General features: G+C 36.9%; 1 protein-coding gene across 1 annotated transcript in view; it reads left to right on the plus strand.

Annotated features, from left to right (window-relative positions):
- ZNF407 (zinc finger protein 407) overlaps positions 1–17,185 on the plus strand; it is a 475,981-nt gene that overhangs the window by 298,631 nt on the left and 160,165 nt on the right. Inside the window, exon 7 of the mRNA XM_049901159.1 lies at positions 2,727–2,847. Within this exon, the coding sequence (XP_049757116.1) occupies positions 2,727–2,847 (121 nt within the window). The remainder of the gene's footprint in view (positions 1–2,726; positions 2,848–17,185) is intronic.

A 17,185-nucleotide genomic window follows, 5' to 3' on the forward strand; every position in this document is an offset into this window, starting at 1 on the left:
TACTCAGCAATAAAAATATTCATACCCATAGCAACATGGATAAATCAAAATATTTATGTTGAGTGAGAGAGGCCAGACAAAAGAAAATACACACTACATGTTTCCATTTATATAAAATTTTAGAAAATGCTAACTAATATATGGTGACAGAAAGCAGTCAGTGGTTGCTTGGGAGTGGAATGAGCAGGAGAGATAAAGGGGGAACAGGGAGATCTTTGGGGTGATGAGTATATTCATTATTAGATTGTGGTGATAGTTTCATCATATGTCAAAACTTATTGTGCACCTCACGTATGTAAAGTTTTGCGTATGCGAAGTTTATACCTCAATGAAGAGGTTTAAAATGCATTGTACATCCTACTTTATCTGAGTAGTCAAGTTAATAAAATAATTAATAATATATGTGTTTTGTATCCAAACCAGTGCTTCACTCTGTGCTTCCGTTTTCCTTGTGAAATGCACTTTGACGTTAGTGTGCAGTTAAATTACTCATCATTGAATTTAACGGACAGTTCAGCCCATACAAGCAAAAAAACGCCTGTGTAAGTTTGCAGGTGTGCTTCCATATGGATGTTTATATGTTGCCATGATATATAATATTCCTTTGTCTAGTTTGAAGAGATTGAGTATTTTCCTTTAGCCTTATGCAGTTTTGATGGTCACGTATTGTCCCTCAAATAAAAGCAAAACATGCAAGCATCGTGAAAGTGATTTTTTGAATAAGTCAAATAGTACAATTGAGTTCTGTGTAACAATTTAAGTGACATGGCCAGAGGTTTAGAAACTGAGAGCCAAGGGTTAATTCAAGCTGACCCTAGATGAACACTTGGTTGGGGTGTTGTAGACAGGGTTTATCTTAAGGATAGATGGCTAAAGGGGGCAAAAATCTCTTTCAACTCTGCAACTGTTTTACTCTGCTTTGTATATATAATCTTCTCTTTGGGAGAATGAGTCAAATGGAAATATTTCTTGGTAGGATCTGTTACATGATATCTTTATGTCATGTTGACTCTGTGCAAAACCATTAATTATTTTATGTATGCTAGAGGTTTATCTTCTTACTGGTTAGGAGCTCTTGATGAGAACCATTTGTGGGCTACTTTTATCTCCCGAGAGACTTGTTTGCAGTTATCAGTCTTCAGGCAGTTCTGTCATAATAGTGATAAAAGCAACCAGTTCTTGAGCACTGCGAAGTGCTTTACACGTTTCTTGTCTGCTTTACTTTTCACAATTACCTGGCATGTTTGGTGGTATTATCCTCTTGATCTTGCTCAAGAGCTCAAGCAGGTAGCAAGTGAAACATGGCAAAACTGGATTGAGACTGAAACCCATCTGTTCATCTGACCGCTACACTGTCCTCCAATGGCAGATGAAATGCCATCACATTAAATGTGTATCATTAGATTACACGTCACCACAGTTATGAGCAAGGCCATGTAAGTCAGACACATTTCTAAATGTTCCAATTTTTAGGCAGATAGAGTTTTGTTCTTAACAAAATTGATTGATGGACAGTAATTTTATACTAAGATGCTTCATCCTTTGTTTTCTGCATGTGATCAGTGTACATATAAAACTATCACAAAAACATGGGAAGTAAAAACAAAACAAGTATAATTATTGAACACCTTTAAAGTCAACCTACCACATACATGATATTTGCCAAGAAAAAAGTCTGTTGAGAAGAATATTATTGTATATTAATTTTTATTGGGGGGGGTGAGTGAGGTTTTCCCCACTTCAGTACTGTCCAATAGAAATATAATGTGAGCTACACATGTAATTTTAAAATTCCTAATAGCTATAGTTAAAAAAGAAACAGGTGAAATTAACTTCAACAATATAGTTAATTTAACTAAATATGTTCTGAATATCATTTCAACATGAAATTGATATAAAAATTATTAGTGATATTTTATTCTCTTTTTTTGTACTAAGATTTCAAAATATGGTATGCATTTTACACTTCTTCCATATCTCAATTCAGAGGCTAAATTCTCATCTGAAATACATCCTCTATATTCATATTTGATAAAATTTACACTTAAAAAAGTAGATTCACATTTCAAGGTGTTCCAAACATACTTAAAAGTTTTTCAATAGCTGGATCTAGTATCAGTTTTTAAATTTATTTTTACTCTAATTAAAAGCAGATAACCATGTCTCAAGTGCTCAATAGCTAATATAGCTAGTGGAATTAAAAAAGCCCAAACTGAAAAGACTTGATTCTTTGGATGTGTGTGTGAAGGGTAAGGGGTTGTTAAGTGGTACCACTGTATATCCTGATTTTATCTAAACATAGTTAGCCTTAAGTTTTTAATGTTTTACATTGTATATTCATCGTATTTCTCCGTTATGTGTTTTTTCATGATTTTAAACTTACTGAGATTTTCATGATGTCTGTGATGTAGCTTAGTTTGCTAAATGACTGCAGACACAGTTCTAAGACAGAGCTATAATTTAGATTCTTCTTTTTGTGTAAGACTGATTTAACTATATAATGTATACCATGCTTCTATTCCAGTAGAAAAACAGAAATCCATGGTATCTTCTAACTTTTCAGCTCTGAGAATAAATATTCAAATGTCCTTAATTTGTGTAGACCATTGAACAGTAGCCTTTGAATTTCATGAAAATATATTTTTTTAATTTGTTAATGCCAGGTTTAGCCACTCATTTTCAATTTTTAAAGTTATTCATGTGTAACATTTCTTGATATGTTACAGGAGAAAAGCCTTTCAAATGTGAGGAGTGTAACTTTGCGTCCACCACGCAGTCTCATCTGACCCGGCACAAGCGGGTGCACACGGGAGAAAAGCCCTACAGGTGCCCCTGGTGTGACTACAGGTAACAGCGTACTACTGAGCAAGCATCACATGGGTCACCATGATGTGCCAAACAAAGCCCTAGGAAATTCGCTAGCAAAAGCTTATTTTTTTTCCTAATCAACATGAACTATCACAATTTAAGCATCCTCACATTAGGTTGGGCGTTTATTTTAGTGAGCTGTTTTTAAAAACAAAAGTTCTTTACTCTTTATAACCTTAACATTTAGGTCTTGTAATTCTTTGGGACACTTAAATGTCAAGTGAGTCTCTTCCCGTGTTCAAAGTAAAGAACCATCCTAATTAATTAATTAAGTCCGCACCTGTGGCATTTCATCCTCTGTGAGTAAAGCCCAGGTCTAGGCCATGAAGAGACAGAAGAAATGTTTCCTGTCTCTCAAGATATCACAGCATAGTAAGCATGGTATACCACTCATAAGTAATTTTAGTACAGGTTTGAATAAACAAAAAAAACCCAAACCCATTACTGTTGAGTCAACTCCAACTTATAGCAACCCTATAGGACGCAGTAGAACTGCCACATAGTTTCCAAGGAGCGCCTGGTGTATTCAAACTGCCAACCTTTTGGTTAGCAGCCGTAGCACTTAACCACTACTCTACCAGGGTTTCCACCGTTTGAATAGGTGCATGAAAAAACTAGGGGAGAACATGGAGAAGGACCCCTTTCAGCCAGCAGGAAGTCCTCATTGGGCCAAGGAGGTAGCATTTCAGCTGCAGCTCAAAGGATGGTAGAATTTCAAAGACAGCATGTGTATTCTGAGAGGATGAGGGGGTGATGATGCGAAACAAGATCCTGTCTGTTCACGCCAGGGTGTGGCAGAGTCCAGGATACAGTTAGGGAATTTAGGGCATGGTAAGTAATCCTGCTTGACTGTATGACAAAGAATGTGCAGAGACAGGGTGGGGGGTAGGCTTAGCCCAATTTAGCTGCACCTGGAGCAGGTGAAAGGGACAAGGACCTCCTCTGGCTGTCTGTGGGACACCTCAGCATTGCAGGCGGTGAGCTGGTTTCTGCTCTGGGATGGTTAATCTGCTTGACTGTGAAGCCTGAATTGGGCTGTGAGAATCTTCTTTTCCCTGGAGCTGAAGATGGCAGCTGGAGGGGCCTTCTAGAATGATGTCAATATCCAAGATGTTTCTCTAAGGCAGTCCTCTTTTGTTACATATTGGCAGATACACCTGAAACCTGCAACCTGCTTTAAAAATAGAGCTTGGTATTCCTGTGCATGTAGCCTGTGCATTCAGCAAATATATTGCCATAATCTCAATTATTAGCCACATTGTTCCATTAAGTTTTATGTTAAAGGTCATCTAATAGTACAGAGATATTACAGAGATATTTCATTCATTAATTATTCATTCATTCAACACTTTATGAGTTCTGTCTTTGCTTAACACTAGATTGGTGTTTCTTTTAAATTTGGTAAAACTGTGGTCCAATTAGAGGTAGGCTCAGAAATGCTAAAGTGCTGCTAATATGAGTTCTTTAAAAAACAAATATTATTGAATGGTTTATTTTCCTTATTAAAGAGATCATATTGTAGTTGCCTTTCCTGTAAAACACAGCAAAGCAATTAGGAAATCATACAAAGTTCCCGTAATCATCACTCTTAGCTCTTAGGATTATGTCCCGTCAGTCTGCACTCTATATGTAAGGTTGTTGTTTCTCAGCAGGGAGTTTTTGTTTTTTTCAGTATATATTTTATTTTTCACACTTAAAAAATTGCAGAAGGGCCCAGGGTAGCACAAACGGTTAAGCACTTAATTATCGACTGAAAGGTTGGCCCTTTGAACCCACCCAGAGGCATCTCAGAAGACAGTCCTGGCAATGTGCTTCTGAAAGTTCACAGCCTTGAAAACCCTACGGTGTAGTTCTACTCTGCACACACGGGCTCGCCATGAGTCAGAATCGACTCCATGGCAACCAACAACAAACAACAACAAAAAATTATAAACACTTCTCCATTTCATTAATCATTATTCTGTAACTTTGGTCTTAAGTTATTATTTCAGACAGGAGCATATACAGAGCCCCACTATAAAATAGATAAAAGTGTTAATCACCACAGATGAGTCCTGGCGGTGCAGCAGTTAAGCACTCAGCTGCTAACCAAAAGCTTGGCGGTTCAAACCCCTGCCCAGCAGCTCTCCTGGAGAAAGATCTGGCCATCTGCTCCCATAGAGATTACAGCCTAGAAAACCCTACAGGGCAGCTCTTCCCTGTCACATGGGATCACTAGGAGTCAGAATCAACTCAGCAGCACCTAACAACAACACCAACACCACAAAGGAGATTTCGTAGTTAAAATCTGTAATATGTACTTATTATAATACTAGCAAATAGTGTAATCAGGCTCTTTGGACAAGCAGACAGTTTTCAGGTGGGCAAGAGTCAGTGATAATGATTGCCATTGAATTACCTTTAGCTTTGAAATTTAGTATTTCTTTTGTTATAAGGATGCAGCAGTAAGGTATTGTTAGGAACTCAGATGCAAGACAAATCCAGACTCAGCCATCCATTAACTATGTACATGACCTTCGCCAAATTATTTAACCTTTCTAAGCTGCCACTAACTCATTGGTAAAATACGGATAATTAGTGCTCCAACCCTTAGGAGCATTGAGTATTAGATGAGAAACACATTTTGATTCCTTAGCACAGAGTCTGCTGCCTGGTATTTGCCTGATAAATATTAGTTCCATTATCACTGTCATTTCCGGTTAGTCTTTTAGCTTGGGCACTGGTTTTACCTCACTTGGAATCTCAGGATGCTGTTAGATGAGGTAATACCTTGGAGGTCTTCAGTATGTTAAAATTCTACTTATAATACATGCCCATGTGAATATTGTTGTTGTTGTTTTGTTTTACAGTTTTTCAAGTAGTTAAAGTATATTAAATCCAAAAATCAGGTGTTGAATATTGGCTAAATACTACAGAGTTTGAAAACACCTAGTTTGGAAGCTACCGTTCTGCCGTCTTCTTTCAGTACTTGTGTGGCCCCAGTTAGATTGGTGCACAGTAATCAATTCTTTGTTTTTGGACATTTAAGCCATTTTCAGGTTTTTACTCTTTAAAGATTTGTACCTAAATCTTACGCAGATCCATGATTTTTTTTTTTCTTTTTTTTAGAATAAATCCCTAGAATTGACTGGCACAAAGGCTCTGATTTGAGTTTTTCCTCAGAGCAGCGCTGCTCTGTGATCGTCATTCAGTCTTTGTCTGCATAGAAGTATTTCAGAGAGTTTTTCAGATTTCATTGGTTTGAAAGTGTATTATACTTTCTGCTAAGGTTGAGGTTGTATTACTTGTTCCTATTCAAGTTATCTCCCAGAAATAGCATCCCTTTCATTTAGTGAGGCGTTTGAGCCAGCTGGATTCCATCCATAGCTTACCTCTGCCAGGCCCTGGGTTAAAAAGGAGGAGACGCTGTCTACGTACGCTGTCACTCTCCTCTCAGTTCAAACTCAGGACGTCTGATCCAGGGGTGGCCACCACATTTCCTTTTGTAATGCTTAAAGTCCTTCATAAAAGGATGAACTCATTTAAATCTTTTAAATTATTTTATTATTATTGAAAGTAGATGGTTTGGACACTTTTTGTGCGTAAGACAGATGTATTGTTCTTTGTACATATGGTTAGGTTTGCTTTGCCAGTGAACAAAAAGCAAGTTGACCTTAACCATGAGTACAAAAAATATGCAAATATGTAATACTTCTGGAGATATAGAGTGTGAATGAAATATGGAAATATTACAAATACCTTTGTTTCTGTTGATGAGAAAAAGACTTTAAAATGACCAGGTAAGCAAAGTACAAAGGGGTTGTTTTGTTTGCACAGAATAAGAAGAACAAAATGCCTATCGTATCTACCTCACATAAATATAGAAAATGTCTTCTTTAAGAAGAGAAATATTTCAGTATGGATGATTTCCATAAATTAAAAATATTGTTACAATGACCATATTGTTCCTTAGAAGACGTGGTCATGTTTACCTTATTGATATCTGTCCATTATATTTTATTGCTCAAAATAGTTAAATAACTTCTCCCACTTAAATTTTTATTTGCTTAATGTAGATAGATAAAAATTACTCCTGTGGAGTATTCCTGTCTTTGTCATTATTAGCATTTGTTTGCAGATGTTACTATCCATAGAAGCTGAACTTTTATTTAAATTTCAGTTGAAAGTATATTTCTCTTTTTATAAATTGAACATTAGTGGAGAAATGCTAGTAATGTCAATTATTCATGCAAAATGTGAATATAGATTTGTTCACAAAAGAATTTTATAATTGGTCTTTTGAACCTGGGGCTATTTTTCAAGTTTGCATTATTAACTTCAGCAGTGGCATCTCATTCTATTTAGATGTAAACAGGCATCCCTTTCCTAAGCTTCCACTGTCTAAAATATCCAAAAGTCTAAATCCATTAGAAATCAGTGTATTCCATCATTACTCCAAAGATTTTTCATCATTAATTACTATTTATTATCATTCCAAAGCACAAATTTAGATTCACAGCACACTGTCCTACCATATTTATTTATGCAGCAACTTCTTTAGATTTGTTTCTATATTAAAATGGAAACTAACATTTTTCTTTGTTTTGTATTTTCCTTTGTTATGTGTTGATTGTCACTTCTATACTAATGGGAGAAAGCAATTAAAAAACCTTAACGTGCTATAGTTAATACCCTTCCAATAACGTAAAGTCCTTGTTTCTCCATAGAAATAAACAATATCAAACTGCAGTCTGTTCACTGTTACGTCTTTCATGTGAGAGCAGTGAGCTTCACTGAAGTTGGCCACAGTCACTCTTTTTTTTTTTTTATGTGATACTTATCTTCCCACCAGCTTCCATTTTTTGCTTACGATTTGTGGGGGAAATACAATAAATGCTCATTAATAATTAAGCCACTGATAAGTCATGAATGGTAACAATATTAAAATATTTAGAATAATCCACTCTTGCACTCCAAATGTCATTTAATAAATGGTAGAAACAAACACCAGGCAAGCTCTGGCTGTTTGGTCTTCTCTTTATCTATCTCTGTTCCTGACCTTGGGATAAATCTGGTGTCCCCAAGACTGTTGCCGGCCAGATTTTTCCTCAGCTGCACACCTATCTCCGCACCTCTAACCATACATAGCCTTCTTTTTAAACACATGTCCTTCATCGGTAAGTGTAGTCATCTGAGCTCACGTTTTATATGTAGCTTTTGTGCTTTTTTTTTTTGTGGAGGGAATATTGATGATGGTCTTCCTCTCCCAGGTCTCATAAAATATAATCGCAAGCCCTAAAAAAAAGTGCTGTTCTTTTTACTTTATTCATTATTTTTATTCCTTGAAACCATAACCCTGAAGTGAAGTGTGATCTCTCATAGAGCTGAGGGCTAAAATCTACAATTCTTGTCTCCTGTTAAAATTCACCCTATGGTTTTGTTATTTGCGGGAAGCAGACTGATTTTTTTCCCTACTTGATGGTGTACTTAGCTCTCAGCCAGTGTACTTCAATCAAATCATTAATACACTTAAAGCCATTTCTGATCTCTACAGAGTTGTTTTTGCTTTTTCTTATTTTTGGCCTGGGGCTATTTGATGTAACATCTTAACCCAGCAATGTACTTACCTTTTGAGATGCTCTCTAATATCTCTTTTATTACTCATCTCAACATTTTGCTTAGTGTATTTCTTATAATCACATCCAGGAGGTTCTTAAGTATATGACTGACATAGGTAGAATTTGCTGTTTGTAACCACCATTAGAAAAACATGTGATATGTGTATCCTAGAAAATTCTCATCAAAATATACTTTTAATTTAGTAGAATTTTGTCTTTGCATATTGCCCCCAGCAGTTTTAGGGTAATTTTAAGATGTAAATGACAAAAAAAATGGTACTTATAATCTTCGTATACTTTACCTCAGCATTAGTATTAATTTCTCCTTAGACACATCTATCTATAAAGTGGCTCAGATGTGAAATGTTTTTCAACTCTTAGATAATAATCTGGACTTTTATACAATTTTATTAAATAAACATCTGATTTTTTTTTTTATGTGTCCTTAGAAAGGCAGAACCTTCTTGGGTATTGTGGCATGAAGAATTCATTATACAATGGGATTCATTGTTCTTAGCATTTGTTTCTGTAGCATCCTGAGTTAGGGAGGCTAATTCCTCAGGGGATAATTTCCGTTTTGGATGATATCTTCAGAGAGTTTCAATTTTCCTTTGGCTTCCTGTGCAGGTTCACAGGCTGTGCCATGAGAAGCAATGGATAGAACGAACTTGGATTTGGGTTTGCCCCTGAGTAATGACAAGGAGAAAAAAATAAGTATTTGCTCGCGTCATTGCGCATCGTGTATACCAAGAGAACGAAGTGAATATACTCAGCAAAATCAACAGCGCTCGGTTTCTTTTTCTGCAGATTCGAGTTAGTGTTCATTTCTTTGGGGGTAATTTTGAAGTTCTGGAAGAATAAAGACCACAAAAAAATCAAATGAAAAATATTATTGATATTCACTTAGAGCAATTTGATGGATGTCACAAGCATAGACTTTTGAATCAAAATTCTCTGTCATTTAAAATACCAGTCAATTCCATTTTACTGTAGCTTTATCTCAAGTCTCTGTAGCTTCACATGTGACTGTATTGGCTGTTAATTCAGTAACTGGACTAAAGGACAAATGTCCCAGATTGGAAGGTTAGCTTGAAAGCCTAGAAGTTCAGTTTCTTTCCAAAGTTTTCATAGGATAATGATGATTTCAAAGCTTTGTTGGAATTGTGCTGAATTTCATCTGGAGGGCTACGGGCGATGCCCTTGAACTGTCTTGCAGCACTGGTCCCTGGCCAGACTGCATGGTACTGCTGGTAGCAGAAGCTCTATGGCCACCTCCACACAGTTCAGCTGGCCGCAGGTAGATGTCAGTGTCGGGGCTGGTTTGTGAAACCGGGCCTGGTTATTAGCAAGCATAAACATTGCTGAAAAAGATTCCCCTAGTAGGTGTCAAGGTTCTGCTTATGGAGTTGTACTGAATTTCACGTGGAGTAGGTGCACGTGGTAAGTTCATTGAGATTTTCGAGGGGTTCTGCAGCAGAGTCATACCTCCTAAATGTATATCCTCTTAACTGTATCCTTTTTTCAGGTTTTCTGTACTGTGGTAGGTAAGCTGCACTACATAATCACTTATTCTTTCCTATTCCCTAATATTTCTACCTTTTTTAGCAGAACTTGAGTTCTTCCTGAATAAAGTATCTTCTACTTTTCTCTGTAAATATTGACTGCCGATTTAATTAGTGGTTTTTTTTCTTTTCAGCTCGGTAGTTCTAATTGTGTTCCTGATCTGGGTTTTATATTTTCTGTAATGTTTACTTCTAAGGTTATTTTCACAAGTAGCATGTTTTATTTATACTTTTCTTTCCTGCTGGACAACACATAAGTGCATAGACCTTAAAAAAAAATTTCAACCTGTGCTAATGTGCTGATAAAGGACCCATTTTTCTGTCAGGCCTTTAGTTAATATTAGGGCCTTTAGTTAATATTAGTACATTTTAATCTAAACAAGCTTGTTTGAGTGAAAAATCTTGTAGACTCTGATAGATTCCGTGGCACCAAAAATCAAGTTTCAGATGTCTTTAAAAGGAAAAAAAGACCTAAGATACTTCTGTTTGTTTATCTGTACAAATAAGTTGTTTGTTGATGTAGCTGCAATAGGCACTGAGATCACAGATTAATTAGAAGACCCATTCTGAACACAAAGTGACCATACATTCCCTCTGCTGGCTCTTAAAGTAGAATCCAGATAAACATGTTTATTTAACCAACTGTTGTTGAATCCCAAATCCAGTCATTATAAAAGGACCAAAGCTATCTTTGGGGATGGTCTTTCTACAAGGAATTACTATGGACAATCCCTTGGGTGGTAGTTAGATATATCTGTATATATTGTGGTAGAAAGAAAAGGCCTTAGAGATGAAAAAAATAGAAAATAATTTTGGGGCAATAACGTCTTGCATAATAAGTTATTCCTCAGACACTAGAGCTATTATCACACAACAAAACACTTCACGTATGTAACTATCTATATCTACTGTCATCAGAAGCTCTCATAATGCAGCTTATTAGGAGAGCACTGGAGGGCCTAACAACACTCAGCAGAACATTGTGTACATCCTCACAGTGTGTGGTTGGGTTTAACCTCAGAGAGAATAACATAACAAAAACAGAATAAAATGACGTTGATGAAAGTAGTCTGCCTGTTATTTATTGTTAGCCTTGAAAATTCAGATTAGTTAGCACATCTGATTTCACTGATGTATAAAACTTTGACCAATTACCCTTAGTTCAGTCAGGATGTTAAGATACCAGTTTTTTAGTTTCCTTCCCCATCCTCTGTTTCAGCATATTTTGATACTGCCTTTTCAGGGCCTTAACTGTAAAAGAATCATGAAGGAAACAAAGAAGGAAAGAAAACACTGGAACATTTCAGAAAATGATGATGCAGTAGGTTGTATGGGACAGAGGAAATAAAAGTAGCTACTTGGTGAGCTTAAAAATGTTTCTTAAAGGTGTTTAATAAATTTAGTAAATCTTGAACATTTATATGATTTCTACAAATGAAAATCTAAAATAATGTATCAGCATATCTTCTCATACGTAAAACTTTCTTTAGAAAGTAAGGTGCTACCTTCTATGTGGTATCTATATTATGTATATTTTTATGCATAATCGTATATCGTGTATATTTTTCTTAAGATTAGAAAGATAATATTATGGCTTTTATAAATTTCACAGCAGTATTTTCTTAATTAAGAGAATGAAATACTTATGTAGACTCTGTTCGATATTTCCTGTTTGTGACAAGTATTAGTTTATATTATAACAAAAACTATTTCTGAATTTTTTTTTTTTTTAAGGAAACTCCATTATGTTGTTCTTTACTCCAGAGCTATAGTGAGCCAGAATTGAGATAAAATGTAATTCATCATTTGATAACGTAATGTGTAACCTGATACTTTTCCCTACAGGAAATTTTAACCTAATATTAATCTTTCCTTTTACCCATTTACATTTTATTCTCTTACTCTTAACTGTCTTGGCTTGGATCTTGCTAAACAATCCAAGTCCCTCATTTCACATCTTTTATATCAATTGCTTTTAATCACTGTTTGGAAATCTCCCATGTGTAGATTTTGAATATATGTTCCTTAACTTAGGTCCTTCCTTTCCTGAATACAGTTTGTTCCTTTATCTTAAACTACAACTTTTAGCAAATATTATATGAAGTGTCATAACACAAATAAAAATTTTTCCATTGTAAGAAAAGTGGGTAAATTTTTAGTGTTTGTATTTAAATAAGGCAATCTCTTGGGTTGGATTGTTTTGGGAGAAAGTAGTTGACATTAAATTTGAGAAATTTGTTTTGATTTAAAAATATCCCCTATCTTTAATTTTAATTAAAAATAAGACTCAGCTCTAGTGGTCACCTCCAAATTATACTTACAATCTGGTTTTAAGCTATCTTCTTACTTCAGCAAGCCCTGGTTGTAGGGTACATGAGACACACCAAGGAGTAAGTGTGGGCTTCTTGTCCATTCTAAATCATTTGAGATTTACTCTAAAAGTAGTGGGTAGACAGTGGAGAATTGTAGGCAAGAAAATGATACAGGCACATTATACTTTGGAGAGTGTAAATGATGAGTTAGAGAGCGACATAGCAGGGGGCAATCGCAGACAATTAAAAGACAATTGCAGAGGCACAGGTGGAAAATACTAAGGGCCTAGCCCTAAGTGAAACCAGTGGCAGACAGATAGACTGAGGGACTGATTCAAATACTCGTTAACCCAATGAAGGGACACTGGGAGCGGGTGACAAGAAGAGGTCCATCAGCCCTGGGATATCCTGGCCTGGGCTGCTGATGAACAGTGGTGCCATGCAGGCAGGGGCTCAACAGAAGGGGAGGAAGAAATATGAGGAGTATGTTAACTTTGAAGTGCCCAAGGGATATCCAAATATAAACATGTAAATAGATGTATAGGTGAATACTAATAGATGTGGAACTTGAAGCCAGTGATGTGGATAAGATTTCCCTTATAAAATGTATAAAATGAGGAAAGCTGAGGGACAAACCGTAAGAGAAAGGGAGAAATAGCCTCACAGAAAAAGAAGGGGCTTCAGAGAGAGAGGTGTCCTATATAAGTAAGGGTGTGGCCATGTCACAAGTTAGATGGAAGAAGGACAGTGCTGTTCACTGGCCTCAGGGACTCAGTGGTTACTAGTTCTCCCAGGAGACCAGTTTCCATAAAGTGGTAGAGACAGAAACTAAATGAGTGAACTGAGGTGAAGAAATGGTAAGAATACAAGTTGTCTGGTTTTGAAAGAAACTTTCCTTGAAGACTGCGCTTTCAAAACGTTTGAAATAAAGGGAAGGAGAGATGGTAGGGGCTGATAGGGTAGATAAAAAAGCAAACCGGTTCCCATTGAGTGGAACCCTAGAGGACAGGGTAGAACTGCCCTCATAGGGTTTCCAAGACTAAATCTTTATGGAAGCGATCACCAGGTCTTTCTCCCGCAGAGCTACTGGTAGGTTTGACCCATTGACTTTTTGGTTAGTAGCCGAGCACTTAACCACTGCACCACCAGGAATCCTGTAGAAGGGCAAATCCAGAACCCATTGCTATCGAGTCGATTCCAACTCATAGTGACCCTATAGGACACAGCAGAACTGCCCTAAAGGGTTTCTAAGGCTGTACTCTTTAGGAAAGCAGATTGCCATGTCTTTCTTCTGTAGAGAGGCGGTGGGTTCAAACCACTGACCCTTTGGTTAGCAGCCGAGCACTTAACCACTGTACCACAGGGCTCCTCTAGAAGGGCAGATAGATGATACAGATTATGTGTGTGTGTTAGTGTTCATTGGTTGTGTAAGATTGCTTTTGAAATTTTACCTCAATGCTTATATGCACGGTGAAAGAGCCAATGGAAGCAGTGAGGCTGAAAGGAGAATGATCCCTAGGTTAGGATAGCATGTATCAGTTGCGGGTGCCGTGACGTGTAAGTGGCTCAGCAATTTTGGAACCATCCTCAGTGAATTCTAGCCCATGGCCTCCCTGTTCTTCCTGTTATTTCTCCCTCGAGACGCAGAGCTCTGGCTTCAGACCCTCAGCCATTCTTGTACAGCTGCTCTAACGATTTTGTCTGCATTTCCGGGCCTGTACAGCACAACATTTTATTTTCTTTGTGTTCAAAAATTGTAATCAAGAAGTAGAGATTGTGCCATACACACCCAAACATGGGAATTGTATTTGCCTTGTGTGAAGAGTTTCCACAAGAGGCTGTATCGCTTTAACTGTTACTCATTAATTCGAAAATTTGATTGCTGCTAGCTAACAATTCAGTATAATCATTTAAAGAGTACTCGTTTTAAATGTAGTCTTTTGAAACGTGACATCTTTTCTATGACTTGTTCCAAACAATTTTTGCTAATGTCTCAGGGTATTTCTAAGCCCAATAGATCTAACAGGACACTGGTGACATCATAAGCCAACCGAATGGCACACCAGTCATTTATTGTGATGACACCTGATTCCCACTGGTTTGTTTTTACCTACCTTTTGTTTGTGTGATATTTCCCTCAGCAATTATAAACATAACTCTTTTTGCTAATCATGAGCTTATTAATTGGGTTGTTTATATATGTTGTTCTGTACTAAAACTTCTGGTTAAGACACTTTTCGACAGACCCCCTATCTTCTTCAAATTGCCATATTTCTAGCAACATATACCTCTACTGGAATGTGTACTACCAAGAGAAATGTAATAATAAGGTTCAGGTGGGTATTGGAGTAAGTGTGTGTATAATATGAGAAGAGAAAGCAAATCTATCACTCCTCAGGGTGAGATAGGGCACATGATTTGTTTTCATGACTTAGGGTGTATGATAACAGCTGAGTGTTGGCGTCAGTTGTACTAAACCACTAAAAAGTGGAAATAAGTCATATATATTGCCCCACAGGTTGATGTATGCTATTTTCGTGTTCGCTAACATCCTGTATGGATTTTCTTTGATTCTCCTGCAATCTTTGTTGCTTTCTTTCATTATCAGACAGGGTTACCACAAGATATTGTTAGGGCTGCCTCTCAAGTTCTAGTTTTGCTTGTTTTTCAGTTTTGAAAATAAAAGGCATACCTCCCTTTTCCAATTAGGATACTTACATTTTGTTTATGTTACAAACTTTTGGCAAAATTTCTCTAAGTACAAATAAAGATGATAGAAACACCAAAATGCTGCTGAAGTAGGTTTTAGCCTTGGCTATAATGCATTTTTAAAAAAAGGGGGCCAGAGGCTGGGAAGCCTCCTTTACTCTGCTAATGTCTCTTCCTTAAGGAAAACCAGACTCCGAAGACTCAGAGTAGAAATACCATAAGGAGGGCCTGCGACACCGGAATGCGTCCTTTAGACCTGAGAAGCCGGGGCCCTGTGCCAGAGAGATACATGGACAGTATCAGCATATATATTTTCTTAATTACACATGTTCCTTCCAATTAATGATTTCTGTACTACCCTTAAAAAATGATGCTATGATTGTAATGATTATACAATCCAGAGCTTACTTCTTGAGTTATGCATACATACTTGTTTTTAACTACACACGCGCAGATATATATTACCTTCCTTGTGTCTCCTTTAACAAAATGGTCTTTTAAAACAGTGTATGCTCTGGTGTAAAAGAGACTGCAAACAAGGTTCCAGTTTTATTTTTAAGGTTTTTTTTTTTTTAAGTTTAAAAGTGGAATATATGTTTTCTTGAGCTGTAAAAGCACAATCAAGGCAACATGATAAGTGAGTCAGCGTTGTAAAAGTAAAACTAATTTTGCCGTCACTCACATGAGCTATAGAAGGAGGAAGCTTTATTGTCCCTGGGAAGGTGATAAGGCAGAGTAATTGTATATTATACTGTCCCGGAACATCTGCCTGAAGACTGTTGGAGCAATTCATCTCTCATGGACGCTACAGCATGTTTTGTCTTTTTGCTCTAACCCGTCCCCACTGCTGGCCTGCGCGGAGGTTTTGATAGGGACTGCGCCTGGGCCGGGCGCACATTAATCAGCCCCCTTGTTCAACACTCCAGCTGACATAATTACAACCTGCGCACAGCAGTTATTCAAGTCGAGTCCTTGTCACTCGTGGTGCGAAACTACACAGCTCAGATCCCGGAGGAGATTGCCTTATCACACAGAACAAGGGCTCACAGGAGTTGAAGAGAATAGAAATGGGAAAATGTCTTCCGGGAGTACTATATATTCCTTTAAAATAAGACATTTGAGAGACTTACAAGGGACAAAGGGAAGCATTGTTTGCAGGGACTGAAATGAACCAGTTAGTGTTTTTAAATGGATCACATAGAACGTGTTTGTAAAGATGGACGTAGATTATTAAATAAATCTCATCGTCCCTCATCGTCAGCCACTCTTCTCTGTTACTTTTCTCTCCAAAAGTGATCGGGTAACTTTGGAATTATACAAGGCTTAAATACTCCTTGATAGGACTCAATTTTAATAAAATTAATCAAGTACGCATTTAAAACCTAATACTGACAAGAATACACTTACCTCAGAGAGCTTTGTAAGGAATAGAGTTCAAGCCAGGGAAATAGTGTTCAAAAGACTTTTCAAAGAGAAGTAAGTTTACTGTTTTCTATAGTGGTGTAGTATAAATACTTGAGAGAGAGCCAGAAAATAAACTTTCTGTGTTAATATCTATGCCACCTCATTGCTTTAATCCTTCATTGGGTGGAAGGTAGATTCGTCATATATGCAGTTGTGAAGTGTGAAGCTTCCTGTCAGCCACTTTTAAATTAAAAAAAAAAATTATTTAAATTTTTTGGCAACCCCCGCCCCTGCCCCTAACAGAAAAGTGAGTGTAGGAGCATGGAGTGATTTGTACAATTGGGCCTGTAAAATGATCCAGTAAACTGTGTTCTTATGCATGAATGCAGAAAGTTGTGCTTTTGGAAAATCGAGCTCTTTTATTGTCCTCTTTTTTTTTTTTTTTAGACATCATTAGGTTGTCCCAGATGAAGCCAAGTTCTCACCTAGACAATTCAAAACGTGAAACATCCTTCTGGTTCAGTACAATTTTTACTCGTATCACCTTGAATTTGGAAAGCTTTCAACTAGAAATATAAATCATTTCTTATTTTTTTATAATTACTTGATTTGTACAGTAATGTTTTCTTCTAAGTGATTTGTTTCAAGTCACTTTTGTGACTGTATTTTGTATAGTTCGGTCCCTTCCATTGATATGTTTCTGTGTGCCTTTTTTTTTTCTTTGCGTACCTAA

Source organism: Elephas maximus, chromosome 11 (genome assembly GCF_024166365.1).
Source record: "Elephas maximus indicus isolate mEleMax1 chromosome 11, mEleMax1 primary haplotype, whole genome shotgun sequence".
Lineage (NCBI taxonomy): Eukaryota > Metazoa > Chordata > Mammalia > Proboscidea > Elephantidae > Elephas > Elephas maximus.